Below are 16104 nucleotides of genomic sequence, written 5' to 3' on the forward strand. Positions count from 1 at the left end.
TTTCTGAAGTTTAATAATTGTTTCGAAAGAAACTTTGAGTCCATTGGGAAAGTTTATCAAAAGTTTAAACGTCAAAACATCACAAAGATTTTGTTTTTTCCTACACTATATGTGTAACCAGCCAGTATCTTTTAAAAAAAGAGGTTGCATTTATTCTTGGTGGAACTATCAAGGAACACTTTTTGATCATACCAATATATAATTGTGTTATTTTTTTTAAATACCTAATTAAAAAGGATTTGCTTGTTTCACTACACTACTGTACTTAGATATTATAGGTACGATACGATGTCATTAATTATCATTAATTTATGCCTACGATGCCGATGCTGTCCATTTTTCGGCTTGTTATGAAAACTTAGTTGATTCAGAAAGCAGTGTTCGAGTCAGTAAATAATATACGAAAAAGTACCTATACCTACCAAAACTGAATCAGTTGATGAAGTTTTGGTATAGCTATTGGAGTAAGAAAGAGTTAGAGAAAGAATTTCTGTATGAATACAAAAATATTAAACAGGCTTTAACTGACCGTCGGTCGGAAACATAAAAACTAAACCGTAAAAGCTGGCTTGAAATACCTCAGTTTTTTTTTTAATTTGCGGGAATGTTTTATATTTTGTTATGTCCATGACCATCCTGAATTTGAAAAACCCTGAGGATTAAATGACCTACCTAATTTAAAAAATAAAAATCGCTTGAGAAGTATTTAAATAGGTTTAATTATAAAAATAGATGTTTTTTTAAATAGTACTACTACTACTCTAGCAGCAGAAGTTAAGTTTTGAAGACTTCTCGGATTGGAATAGAATAGGGCTAAAAGTAGGATAATGAAAAGTGCTGCCACATCCGAAGTTTCAGCCTATTTTAGGCTAAGGGAGGAGAAACAGACTATTAAATCTGTATAAGTTAGCATTTCACATAAAAACGTATAATTAAGTATGTTATTTTGTGGGTGCGATTGGTTTTTGAAATAAATGCATAATATTAAACCCCTACTGAAAAATCAAGGTTTATTATAATTTATAAGTTTAGACGTTTGTGTAATTATTATGAATATTGCATATCTCGTTTATGTCTACGGTCAAATAAGTTTAAAGCTTGTTTAAAGGTTGACCGGTTCAAATATGTATACATGTACCTTGTCTCAAGCCGATTCTACATGATGGTAACACTGAAGATAATATGTAAGGCATTGAAATATCATCACTGACTTTTATGTTCCTCAGAGTGGTTTACTAACTTTTGATTTCATCTGGTTAATGTGGATGTTTGTTACTCTATCACGTAAATAATACTAGGCCGATTTTCATAAAACTTGGTGTGCAGGAAGCTGACACTCTGGATTAATACATCATACTGCTGAGGCACGGGTCTCCTTCCAATGGAGGAAGGTACTAAGGTAGGCGTAGTTAATCCTAGATGGATTAAAACATAGGCAACTTTTTATACGGAATTCCAACGGGAAACGCGAAGCGCAGATAGAGATCAACAGCTAGTATTATACGAATTTGTATGAACTGAAATGAATGTATAATGTATGTATATCTTTTTAAGGCGCATCTAGCAGATCACAATAATATTATTAAAAACTAGCTTCTTATAAAAGCAGAAATCAGTAGTCAGAGATTCTTCTTGTTGACGGTACTTCGTTTGTTTATGCATTGTTACTGATATGTCTTTATATGGGGCATATCCTCAGACCAGCAACTACAAATTTAATATCCAAGACAACTTTTTTTATTTCGAGATTTAAATACAAATAGTCATTCATGTAAATTCGACAATCAGCGACAAGATTGGGAACATACATGAGCCCGTAAGCTTTCAATAAATACAAAAATACGTTCACAAATCTTTCAACCTAGCATTCAAAATCTGCGCTATTATTCCGACCTCCAACCCGCGGTGGCTGATTTATTGATCGGCGATGGACCGATAGTCTCTCCAACTGTAAAGTTGTGCAATATGCGGCCAACTTCGCAGTAGATGGTAATCGATGGTCCTTGAGGCTCCAAGCTAAGGGCCGGATGCCCCGCCAATAGAACGTAGCCTCGCCACGTTTCGGATCGTTTACCTACGTGACCGACGTAGAATGTAACTTCCGGGTGTGAAGGGTTTGGGCGAAACATAACAGCAGATGTGAAGGGTTGACCATTGTGTTTAGACACAATCAATTGGTATAACGTGGCATTTCCAGCATGTTTGTAATACATATGCTCGATGCCTTATTTTAGAACATCTAGTTTACTTCAGTTGGAAATGCAGCGCTCTAGTTGGCTGAATAATTGTCGTTGAACAACATGTCGTTCAAGTAGCTTTAGCTAAGTTAAACTTAACGCTAATTGTAACAAAATAAGATTTGGCGTGAAATTATTCTTTTTTTTGTATTTACGTACTGTTTTTAAGTATCTACATACATTATTATTATATTACTTGTACATATCTGTTTAGTACAGTTCGGGGCTCACTAAAACATTTTACTTTACTTACATTATATTTGCATACATACTTTACTTATTTCATAATTTTACACACACCATCTGTTCTGACTGTTGTTTTTGTTATTTAATTAAAATTTAACATAGTAATACGTGGATAACGCTGTGGGTTATACATTTTGTCATGTAACATATTTAAGATCATATATCTAAGTTTTAATGTGTAACTGTTTGTTATCCCTAACAAATAAAATAAAATAAAATAAAATAAAATAAAATAAAATACTTTTCATTCTTTTCAGTTTTTACCTATTTTAATTCGTGCGAATCTTTCAAGCCATCTTCTTCAGTACAAAACCCTACGCCCTTACCGCGACCGCTTCTGTGTGTTTCGAACGCACCGTGTAGGGTAATTAGATAAACCCGAGGGCGGGGGCGCCGCTTAACCGGTTCAACCCGGCTTCGACCGGGTCGCTATTCTACTAATTATGGTTTACCGACGCATCTTCAGTATTATGAAGAAATCACGATATTAAAAAAAATATGCTGTGATATATTTTGGTAATCAATTTAAAGGCGATAGTGAACGTAAAATAAACGCATACGAGTGTACTGTAATGATATTCCGTGTATTGCTGGTAAGAATATGGCTAAACTTGCTTCCACTAGTGTACCTTATTTATATTCCAATATAATCCGTCCATAACCAATATTGTAGGTATGTTTCAGCACAAAATTGTTCTGATTCGTAGACCACAAGTTTAGTTACACTCTCATTGCAATTAACTGGAAAACTGAAAATCCTTCCAGAGTATATCACTACCTAAACAGTTCCAATCTTTATACGTGAGTAGAATGGGGATTCATATGTGGTAGTGAGCGGGTGGCGAGCGACGGGTTATCTCGGCCTTCGTTAATTGTAATACTGTGAGATTAGCCTGCGATACAGGACGCATACTCATCCAGGGCCACATTCCCGGGCAGGATTACTGCTAAGACGAGGAATACACAATAAGGAGTGCGAAGGGGGTCTGCTTTAAGAATACCAAAGCTAACCACGGCTTTATAGCGCGGCCTTAGAGGTAGCGATGGCGTGGCAGGATGAACTGTCTTATTGGTTGAGTAGTCCGATGGGGTCGGAAGGAGGTCGTAATATGATGATTAGATTTTAGAGATGTCTGTCTTTGGTTGTGTGTGGTTGTTTTGAATATGCCAGTATGTTTTGATAAACAGTGAGCAGTTATTTTGTGTAGGTTGGGCGGCGTTGGTGCATCGGAGTAATTTGCATATAAATGTTAAGATTTCGGATAAGCACGGTACGTGGACTTGGTTATTCTATTGATGAGCAAGACGGAGAAAGAGCGTCGTGATTCCCCAGAGTGAAATATCAGAGTGAAAAGTCAGAAGAAATAAGAGAAGTATCTGAAAGATCACAATATATTGAACTAAGAAAAACTAAGAAACACTAAGATAGGTAGGAAGAGAATTATGATTCAAAGCTACTCCACCAATATATACATTCCATTTCACCGTATATAATTCACGTTCTCAAGTCGCTAAGCCTCCTAACTCACTGAACGGACCCTTTCAGCGGCGGCAATAACAAACACGCGTCGCGGACCCTCCAGCGGAATCACGGCTTCCAAATTCAAATTGCACCTTAGAATTCTTAATTATTGAAATCATAAATCAAAACGTGCCGTCTTGGCGGCGACCATAAAACTGGAGGGGGCGGAGAGCAGCCCGAGTGTGGTGGGATTAAGACATTATCACTTTTCCTTCGCGCAGTGGCGCCCTCTGCCGGCTGTAAATCAGCGGCTAAAGCCAGTGGATTAGATTCATAGAGTAGCGCGGCCTGCAGATCTCCTTACGGCGATAATGGCGGCGTGTGCTCGCGTGATTTTGCTTTTAAATCGACTCCTCGACAAGATAAATGCGCTCCCAATTTGGCTCCGGCCCCGGTTTGAAAGTTTCAAGATGGCTTTGGCTTCTGAGTTACAAGTTACAGCTGAGACCCGCTGATAACTGGACAGGAGTTACGTCGGATTTACACGCGGAAGGCGGGATTATGAACTGTTTACGTTGGATTTCAAATGATTGTAAGTATTTACACCTTCGTAAATGAGAATAAAATATTGAAACCAAAATATGTAGGTATTTAATGAAATATAAGAAAATAATACAAAATATGAATTCGTTAAAACATAAGGAAGTACAAAGAATATACCTTTTTTACACAATCAACCCACTCTCACACAAACCACCACTCAAGAAACATACGCGACCACAAGATTTTGCTAACCTAATACCACAGCATTGTAGGTATTGTAGGAATAAATTATATGGCTCTTGCTTTTTTAATGTAGGTACCCTAATGAAGCTTTTTCAGGATATTGTTATGACATAATTAAGTTTCCTAAAACTTGATCTAAACATGAGCATTTTCAGGCATTTCAGGCTAAGCTAATAGTTTTAGTCAAAAGCCATACTATGAGAAGAATTTCCACAAAAATAATTAAGTGTTGCCCTTAGACATCATAGTTTTGGTATAAATTTAAAACGTTAAATACAGAATTTAAAATTATGAAAACTTTGCACTGAATACTTACCTACTTTACAGAAACACACACTGTTGCGCCACACAACCTATTTACCAGTGGCGAAGGGTTATTTTTTATAAGGGATGCCGGGATACAAAAATCTACTAACCTATCTTGAGGAAATGATAATGAAATGTAATCAAATCGTTAAACCAAAAGGGAATCCGATAGAAATTGTGTTGTCCACCTTCTCCACTCGCATTGCTGCATCACCCACTTTTTGCCAGTGTTTTGTTTGTTTGGCGAGATCAAATAATAATAATAATATGTATTCTTCTTCTATCGTGTAAATGCTCTAAGCTAACTTCCTCCAGTTTATGCTTAGTACTTTCGGTTTGCAGCAATTGGTTTCACGGTTCCGATTTGTTTACCGTTACTCACGGGGAGGGCCCGATAATATGTATAACAAATATCTATTGCAACTGACTGATCGTACCCGAAGGATATGGCAATAGCCTCGCCTATTACGAGTAGGTAACATTGGGACTAAAAACAAAAACTGTGGTGAAAATTTGGTGGCTTAATGCAGCACGGCCTAATTGCATAAGCCTCTCCCGCAGAAAAGTGCAAGGTGTAAGAGTTCGTGTTTTATACAAAAGCTATTCAGCAAAAAGTTTTCATAATAATATATCCTAATCCAGTCTTTTTATCCACAAGATTATATTAATAAGAATGATAGTAAAACAAATGCGTATACGTAATCCTGGATATAATCACATATTCACAAAAAAAACATTCATGTGCCTGACCTGCTATGTGGTTAGTGACTCTAGCCACACACACACACACACACACAGATTCACAAATACATTCCTGAAACCGAAAAAGAATTAAGTAATTTTCAAAATAAACACACCATACTTCAACAGTCACCCTCTCACATCTCTGCCATTCTTAACTATCGACCGACAGAGCAGAGGTCAACAAACATACCGCTCGAATGCACTAACCGTACGAGTTAAAAATCAATATCGCACTAGCAAAAGCGGAGTTTAACCGTGTTTTTAAATAAGTGGGGTAATGGTACAGAGCGGTGCGTACTGCGCACCCTCGCATGCGGGACTGTTCGTGATGTTGGTAGGGTTGTCAGCGGGATCAAAGAGTTAAAGAGTATTTTTTTAGAAATAGGATACTACGTAGTATAAACGTACAGTTAGTAGTGGTGATATTTTGAGCCGTCGTGTTTTGTTCAGATAGGGAATTAGTAATAACCATTATTTTATAAAAATATGAGATAAATCGATGAAGATAAATAGAAGACAAACAGGAATAAACTAATTTTTCTCTATAATGTAAAACTTCATGAACTTAACATAGATTGAATACAATACCATGGCATAGTTAAAGGTGACCGAGGTGAAAGGTGAAGAAAGTTATATGTTGTAATTGTAATTATTAAAGTGCACTACACTTCAGTAAGAAGAATTTAAAAAAATCTACGATTTTCTTTTAACATTAAAGTTATTTCAACCTTAATGTCCTTATTGTTTATAGTATCAATGTTAGTACATTATATTTTTAAATAGGTATTGAAAGAAATATTCATTTAAGCTTATCTAAAAGTTAGCCTACTTTTCTGTTAAAATAAGATAACTTTACTTTTATAAAATGATAGATCCTTATAATTTGCCTACGAGTTAATTTAAGAATAGTTATTCATATTTCTTAACAGTTCAACATGCTTTACTTATATTCATATTTTCAACTAGAAGTGCAAATTAACCATAATTATTAAAGTTGTATGATTAAAATCTGGGACTGATATAGGGCAGTTTATGCATTACTTGCAAAAAGACGCAGATATAGATACAGTTCAGACAGCGTAGTAAATCATATTAAAAGTAAATGATTAAAGTTTAATTTCAATGATTAGATACAATACAATATTGTTTATTATAGCAAAAGGAAATAAGTAATGCAAAAAAATCAGAATAGTAAAAAAACTTGGTGTTAAAATAGACAGCTCATATGTAGAGACAGCCCTACCGTGTATTATCGTGATCATGTGTTGTTGCGTTCTCTCGCGGACGTGTGCAAACATGGAACGATATGTCCGATATCATAAATATTCAAAGAAAATATTTTGTTCATTTACTTTTATGTAGGTATTACATTGGTTAGTACTTTTTGTAGGAGTATTTCAAATCGGGTTGGAAGTTGTTTAGAAGAAGAAGTAATGGTTGTAGTACCTAGTAGTAAAGTTGGAAATAACGTATATTCTCCTTCCTTTGTAGATATCAACAATACACCAAAAATACTGTAATGTTGATGTTGCGAATACGAAACATAATACTATCACAATCTATACAAACTGCCACCGTAAATGTAAAATTACTACACAACTAAAAGAACCTGTGCCAAAATAATATCGAACTAATAAATAGAAAAAACTGCCCGAATCCAAGTAATATGTAAGTCCTTTGTAGCTACTATAGTAGGACTAGCATGCAGTACCAAAACTTTCAGCACATATGTTTCTTATATCGAAAATACACATTTAAGATTTTGTCGTCCTAAGAACGTATAGTGCCACAATCTTATCTGTTCCGGTGGCGACGTCGCTGTCATGGAATCCAGTGATGCCATCGATTAAATTTTGCCTATTTCTGGTTTAAACGACAATGCATTTCTACTATTACCTATTGTTATAATTTTAAACCAGAAATAGGCAAAATTTAATACATTCATAAGTATAGATAAATCAAAATATAGGGTCGATAGTAAATGAAAGTGGATATAATAATATATATCAAACGACATTTGTTGTATGGAAAATTTGTCCACGGCGAACAGAAATAAAATTAGTTCTGATTATGTTCTGCTTCTGATATAGGAGATTAAATCTAGATTACAATGGTATAGGTAATATATGTGGGTCGTGAGAATAACGAGATAGACTTAAAAAAAACTATTATTTAAGTATTATTTTTGAACACTTTATTTTACATTTTTTAAAGTAACAAGAAACAAAAGCATACAATTAAAAGAAATTCAGACAGTGTGCAAAGGCTAATTCATCATCATCATCATCATCTCGACCCATCACGTCCCCACTGCTGGGCCACGGGTCTCCTTCCACGGTGTCCACGGCGAACAGAAATAAAATTAGTTCTGATTATGTTCTGCTTCTGATATAGGAGATTAAATCTAGATTACAATGGTATAGGTAATATATGTGGGTCGTGAGAATAACGAGATAGACTTAAAAAAAACTATTATTTAAGTATTATTTTTGAACACTTTATTTTACATTTTTTAAAGTAACAAGAAACAAAAGCATACAATTAAAAGAAATTCAGACAGTGTGCAAAGGCTAATTCATCATCATCATCATCATCTCGACCCATCACGTCCCCACTGCTGGGCCACGGGTCTCCTTCCAAAGGCTAATTGCTAAAAAGCAATTTCTTTCAGCCAACTCTTGATAAGTTGGGAAAACAATGACATGTCATAAATCATCATTATTTCGTCTAAAATCGCTGCAGGTGCGCGAAATTCTTCTTGGTATCTCTCTCTCAGCCTTCTGTAGTCCACTGTTGGACATAGGCCTCTCCTAACGATCGCCACCCCAAACGGTCACCCGCCATCTGCATCCAGCGGCTTCCCGCTACCTTCCGCAGATCATCAGACCAACGGGTTGGGGGGCGACCGACACGCCGTTTGCCGACACGGGGTCTCCACTCCAGAACCTTTCTACTCCAGCGGTCGTCGGCTCTGCGGGCTACGTGGCCAGCCCATTGCCACTTCAGCGTGCTAATCCTTTTGGCTATGTCGGTAACTTTAGTTCTCCTGCGGATTTCTTCATTACGAATCCTATCTCGCAGGGACACGCCTAACATAGCCCTTTCCATAGCACGCTGAGCAACTCTGAGCTTGTGGATAAGCCCTTTGGTGAAGCACCACGTCTCGGCTCCGTAAGTCATCACTGGCAACACGCACTGATTGAAAACGTTTGTTTTCAGACACTGAGGTATGTTTTCAGTGAAGATGTGTCGTAATTTCCCGAACGCTGCCCATCCGAGTTGGATTCTACGAGCTACCTCTTTATCGAAGTTGGATTTACCTAATCGGATCACTTGTCCTAGGTAGGGATACTGATCGACAACTTCGATGGTGACACCTCCTACAGTTACGGGCGATGATGAAACATGTTCGTTCGACATGACCTTTGTCTTGTCCATGTTCATTTTCAGCCCAACTTGTTTAGAGGCATCATTGAGGTCTGTGAGCATTTCGCCTAACTCCTCCAGCGTTTCCGCCATAATAACTATGTCATCAGCAAATCGTAGATGAGAGATATATTCGCCATATACTTCTTGGTATACTGCCTAAGATTTAAAGTATCATGTCACGTCCTCACACCTGTAACCAAAGAAAAATAAAGATTATATACTTTTCATCACGAGTACCACGACCCATCCCGTCCCCACTGCTGGGGCACGGGCCTCTCGGGAAAATATTTCATAAAATTATATGGAGTATATATGGGTAAAATTATTCGTCATATTTGGCAACACTAACCTGTAGCCGCTGCAACTCGTTCTTCCAATTTTTCAAACGGAATTAAAGGCGCCTGAATACGTTATTCTTCCTGCATAAAAGCCAATATATATAGCACTACTTTTCTTGCATCACATTACAGCGTTTTTGGCAGTATTTCACCCAGAAAATCACAAAACAAATTAAATAACGTAGCGTCAGCTTATTCGCAGAAATTGACAACTCAAATAACGCACAGAGTATGAAATGACGTTTGACAATGACGTCTCGTTGTTGCACATTTTGACCACCGGAACAGATAAGATTGTGGCACTATATAATCTGTAACTCTCCCTTAATAAAACACTCAAACATTCACGTCAATAACCTAACCATCAGTTCATCACCCTACTCGACGTGATCGGTGCGTTCACAGATCAACATTAATGAAACCCTTGTACGGTTCCCATCAGATAAGCGCCACCTACACGCCCGCGATCAAACAATTGCACCGGCTATCTAGATCGGCACGGCGAGGCACAACCCTTGCCGAGTCGTGAAATTGGTTTAAATTGACCCCCACCCGTTAAAGGTATTCTTTTTTCGAATTCCCGAATTTACCGTCGTGTTTTTTTTTCAGTTTGGACGTAAGGAGGTTGCACTTTGGTGCATAAGTTTTTTATAGAGTTTTCCATGTACCTGTATAGAAATTATTAAAATTTGTTTGTTGTTCTTGATTTTTCACGATGAAAATGTAGTTCGGATACTGTGTCTGAATTATAATATAGATAAGTAATTATCTATATTATAACTTAAACTTTGTTTCAAATAATATAAAATATGATGATTAGCTTTAAGAACTTTAAGTTCACGAATAATACTTTATAAAAAGATCTGTATTTCTTTTTATTTAATATTAAACAAGTCACCGTAAACAGTAAATGAGCATGATATTTGAATATAAAAGTATTAAATTATATCAAGCCGTTGTATGTTAAATGAAATCTAGTAGGACAACTTAACGAGGCTATTTCTATATTTTTGTACCTTAATACACTATTTTTTTCAAAATCATAAAACTATAAAAATATAGAACAAGAGAAAAAATTAGTGTATAAAAACGAAATAAGAAAATGTAAACTTTTACGAGTAAAAAGTAAGACTTCACTTAATGAAATGTAATCATTCAAGATATTTACTATAATAAATACGTTGTAGTTAACATTCATATTTTCGTTACTAAATTTTGACCCTACCTATTTAAAATCTCTAAAAATAAATTCACACAAACACCTACTTAAGTTCTACCTGCCTAATATTTCAATTTGAAAGCGTTTTGTGAAATGGTTTTACGAGCGTGGGATTTGTGCGTAAATATTTTATTTATTTAAATGTTTTTCACACTTGTCGCACTGACCTGAAAAATCTGAAATAAAAACACGAAACCCGGAAAGATTTTACATGGATACCCGGCATAGGCGCTCAACTATTCACCTTTGGAAATTTTAATAGTTGACGCGATCGAAATAAAATTCTGCAATAAAACGGGCGACTTACCAGACGGGCCGTACGAGGGTGGACATTGCTATAACACAGAGGGGCTTGCCCTCATCACGCACTATAGTTTATAAATTTCCCACTTGTAGGCTCACTGAGTTACGAAAATTTTTATTCACTGCACAAAAATGTAGCACAATTTTATTTGGTTTTTATTTCAAGTTCGTAGCACTCGTAGCGCTACGGCGCGGCGTAGCGGCGGCAAAGTTTACCCGTAGCGGTGTGTGGCCAGTGTGGCAGTGCGGGGCCGAGCGCGGAGCGGCGGCGCGGCGGCGGGGGCGCGGGGCGCGGGGGCGGCGCGCGCACGCCGCGCCCACCGGCCCCGCCCCCACACCCGCAACCTATTTATTGCTGGTTACGTAAAATTTACGCGCAATACCCGATACTGCATTTAGCTTATGCTGCGATTGATTTAGGAATCCGTAAATATATACTGGTAAGTATATAAGGCAGCTTATATCAAAGCTTATCCCTGTACCTTCGTAAAATTACCCTTCAGAACTGTAAAGAATTTTAATATCATTTTTCTACGTGGTCAAAGCTTTCAGCGTTGTCATTAATTGCATTACGTTTTATGTTTAACGCTCTTCAAAGTTATGAATGCTGAAAAACACCAGCCCTTGGGGGCAGGTGCGAATAAAAGCTTTTACGACCTCCACAGTCGTTGAGTTCATAAAAATGCAGACGCTCCGGTATTAAACGGCTATCAGTGAGGCTTCGGAGCGGCCGCCAGGTGAGCGGCGGAGGCGGCTATCAATGTCACTTTAACGAATTGAATAAACACGTCGAAGGGCGCCGGCCCTGTCCACGGCCTCCGCCGCCACAGCTATACTTCATCAATGATTTATAGCAACAAAACAAAAAGTGCCCGCTATTCGAGGGGTCCCTAAAGCAACTTCATGTTAACTGCCAATTTCCGCGTCCACTTTTTCTCCCGAGTCGCCTGCGAGGCGCATCAATTAGCCGGGGTCACCGACCCGCGCGATCAGCTGTTCGCCGCGAGCGCACAGACAATGAGATTAAGATCTACGCAGGACAACTTTCGCCGGCGCCGCGCGCCAGTTAGTTGTTATGAAAGAGAGAAATTTGTAAATTGTTGGCGCCCGAGTTCACGAACTCCGTCGAACCGGAGTTTGTTTTAAGAGTCCAACCTTGAAACAAGAAGAAAAGTAGTCCTGTAAAACAAAGTTTTGCGGCCGCCGTCGTCGCCGGCGCAAGCGGTTCAAGGATTGTGCCCGAACTGTCTGTCTGTACAACTTTACCGATTAAAAGCTCAAAAGCTTCCAAAGTCATTTTAAAAGTTTATCTGCACGCGGAGGCGGCGGGGGGTAGGCGCCGTTATCATCGCGCGACGCAATACTTTACTTGAACCTAGTTTAACTTGGCAAAAATCGATACGGCCGTCGACCTCGGGTTGGTGCTTCCCGAATTAAACTGTCAAAGTAGTTGCGGAGAGTTGTGTCGGCCGGTCGCGGCCGCGGCCCGGCGCGGGCACACGGTACCAAGTTCCTAGACCCTTCGCTACTTTGTTTTACAGCTGTTCCACTTAGCGAACTATGCCTCGAGTTGGGCGCCAGTTCGTGCACACTGTATCGGCGGCACATACCGAATAGTTTCATAAACACAACAAAACTAAGTTTTGGATGACTTTCAAAGTCAATGCATACTAACTTCTGCTGCGTGGAAGTGCGAGATTATGATTGGATCTTTTTGCGGCGGAGTTTAATGCATTCGTTTGTTCGGAACTTTGTTTTATTGGATCAAACTTTGAGAGAAGTTGGCCTTCATGTACTTTGGCCCAACTTTTGAGACAAATACTCAGCAAACTTAGTTTTGGAGGGAAGTTATCAGATGTAGGTTATGGTGTCATTGATTTTTCATAATAATAACAAAGAGTTCCATAAAAAGCAAAAAAAAGCAGTATTACAATAAATTCGTAGATTTCTTAGGTACATAGGTAATAAATAATATGTAGTAAAAGTTTCGTAAGTTTATTCAAGTAGTATTCTCTTAATTTTGTTGATTCACTGAAATATATAATATACCTATTCTGTTATTCAGGAATAGATTTCTGGGCAGCTTAACGAACTAAGAAAACCCTTGAATTTCAGATAAAAATAAAAGTAGATCTGATACAAGTGTGATAGCTCCCAGCATCGGTCCCCGGAGACGCTGCCGGCCGAGCCACGAGCCGCGCTCATAATCAGTATAATTACCAAAATCTCATCGGAAAGTCACGATCAAGAGTCAACCGGCAGATAAAGCAGGCAGCTGGCAACCCTCGAAACGGTGGCAACATTTATAACTGCACCAACCTTGCACGACCTACCCCGGCCGCGCCTGACATCACCGAGCTCACACAGCCAGAAGAGTTGAGGGGTCCCCGTGCACTGGTCGTAAAGTACGTGTTATCTTCCTTCGCCAATAACTCACGCAATAATTACCAAGAGTCGCGGATCACGCGCGTCCCCGCACATATTTCTCGCGTTACATATATATAAATAAGCGCAATTTTCGCTCGTTACACGTATATAAATAAGTGTTATTTCGGCATGCGACAAATGCACCGGTTTATGGCAGTCGCGGTGTAATTGTTGCCTTCGGCGTAATAAGGAATACAATGTTTAGGAGTTCGTGACTTATTTGTGTGACTGCAAAAAGCGAAGTATCGTGAGCTGTGCTATGATAAGTATTGCCTTTGGCATGTTGTTAATCACGTATATTTAATCCCTCTTGTTATTTATGTAATTGCTTAGTATAATATATTAAAAAAACATAAATATAAAATAAAATTACGTACATTGGTCATTTATTATTTCATTGAATGCTCTTGAGTGAATTGTGTACTTAATAACAGACTGTGAATGAGACATTATGAAAAATTATATGTACTTACGTTTTGGCGGGCGCCGGCCGGAACAGCTTGTGTGTTATCTGCGTTTCTTCCTGGTTCTGAAACAAAATAAACAGTATATTTGAGATTTTGAATATTTTCAGTTAAATTGCCTACCTAACTTTATTGTTTTCATATCACATCACTCACACGGCTATCCGCTAATCACTACAACATTCGGCCGTCATAATGTACTAATGAAAATTCATTAATTTCACTCGGCAACATCAGTACTTATATTCATAAAGCACATGTTACCAACGCTGCTTAAGGCTAAGCTGCGGCATTAAGCTGGCTCCACACGGGCCGTAAATTTGATTTTAATATTGAGCTGGTAATGCTTTGTTTGCTCGCGGCCAGTAATGGATGCCCCTTACCCCCCCCCCCTCTCTAGGCGACACGCGTCCAAAGCCCGCTATTATTTTCCAATTCACGAGCCGAAGGCATTTAAACTATATAATATTTAAACGATTCGTCCAACTTACCGAATTAATTACAAATTAGTCACGGGGGCTCGACGTGGGCTTTTAAAAGAGAATATAATTGTTATTCGTAATCAATAATTACTTACACGCACATTCAAATTGAATGGCAGTGAGAATACGAAAACCGTCGAATGCCAAGACGGGGAATAAGTTAAGAGCAATTTATATCGAATACAGGTGACGTGAGGAGTAGGGGAGATACGACCGCGGAGATTATGGCGGTGCCATCAAGTATGCATAAAAGCCGTAAAATGCTGCACTTAACCGCCCCCCTCTCCGAGCGTTCGCACCTCGCGCCCCCTAGCGGCTCCTTGCGAGACGAGACCTAGACATGTCTGTAATTAAAAATTACCGCCAACTCGTTTGCATACGAGACGACAGACAAATGTTCTTATGGTTCGGTGGCTGTCTTGCTTAGCGGATTCATTATTTTCTTCATTACTACGGCTTGAGATGAGAGATAAAGTTGCTAATTTGATTGCCTGAATAATTACCTTCCAATAGAGTTTAATACGACGAAATAAAATGTTGATACACTCAACCCCAGACGCCACAAAACCTCTTACAGAGTAACTAACGATAAATATTTACACCCATAATTACTGAAGCTGAAATCAAACATCGCGACTCAACACCCTCCACACACAGCAGAAGCCTACCAGCCATTACGACAATCACCTTCCCGTTCATTATTCGCGTTAAGATACTAAATTTAAATTAACAGCCCTCTTGTTAGTTGAACTACATCTGCTGAAATGAATGTTCATTTCGTAAGCGAAAATCGGAGCTCGCTGTCGCGAAACACTATTGTGTGGTGTCTGCTTTATGTAGTTATACTTGGTTATATTCACTGACGAGACGGATAGAAAGATAATACCTAAGGTAGTATGAAAATTATAATAATACTACTTTTGTTTTTTTTTTCTTACGATATAGAAAGAAATAGATAATAATTTTCATCTAAATATAGCTCTGAAAAGTTTATTTAGTCGATAGATCCTACAATCGTAACTGCATGTAATGTAAAAGTCTGAAAAAATTAAGTATTCTGATAGATAACTTAAAAAATGCAAGAAAATATCATGCAAAAACGGAGAAACTTACATATTCCTTATACTCGTACAAAAGTACTCCAAGACATTCGTTAACCCTTTCTCCGCCGCAAACCCAGTTACTTATTAACCTTGCGGGAGGTAGCGCACCGCACACTTAGCCGCTATAATCGCGCAGACAACGGAGCCAATTTAGGCGTCGCCGTCGCCGTCTTTATCGTATCTTTAATGAACAGTCATAAGCCGTCCGTACACACTGCTTAGCGTATTGTGCTACGAATACTCAAACGTATTAAGATATAGAAACGAAACTAGCGAAATGCGGCGCATTTCTGCGATTTCTCCTCGTCTTTTGATAGTTTTCGATGTTGTTTTGTTTTCGAGTTACTTTGGGGCTGCGGTTTAATGACTACGAGCTACGAGTAAGCAATGTGCTACGAAAATTATGCTACGAATAATGTGCTACGACATTGCTACGGCGCGGCGTAGCAACACTATGTGTTACGTTTTATTTTAACGAGACCACACAAGAATTATTTATTATGATACGCGACGACACTCTGAACAAAAGCTACATAATCAGATCCAATAATCCACTGT

General features: G+C 38.4%; 1 protein-coding gene across 1 annotated transcript in view; it reads right to left on the minus strand.

The window, feature by feature from the left end:
* LOC105389629 (myelin transcription factor 1) overlaps positions 1–16104 on the minus strand; it is a 73215-nt gene that overhangs the window by 13586 nt on the left and 43525 nt on the right. The window contains exon 3 of the mRNA XM_048623744.1: positions 13971–14026. Coding sequence (XP_048479701.1) covers positions 13971–14026 — 56 coding nt within the window. The remainder of the gene's footprint in view (positions 1–13970; positions 14027–16104) is intronic.

Source organism: Plutella xylostella, chromosome 10 (assembly GCF_932276165.1).
Source record: "Plutella xylostella chromosome 10, ilPluXylo3.1, whole genome shotgun sequence".
Classification (NCBI taxonomy): Eukaryota; Metazoa; Arthropoda; class Insecta; order Lepidoptera; family Plutellidae; genus Plutella; species Plutella xylostella.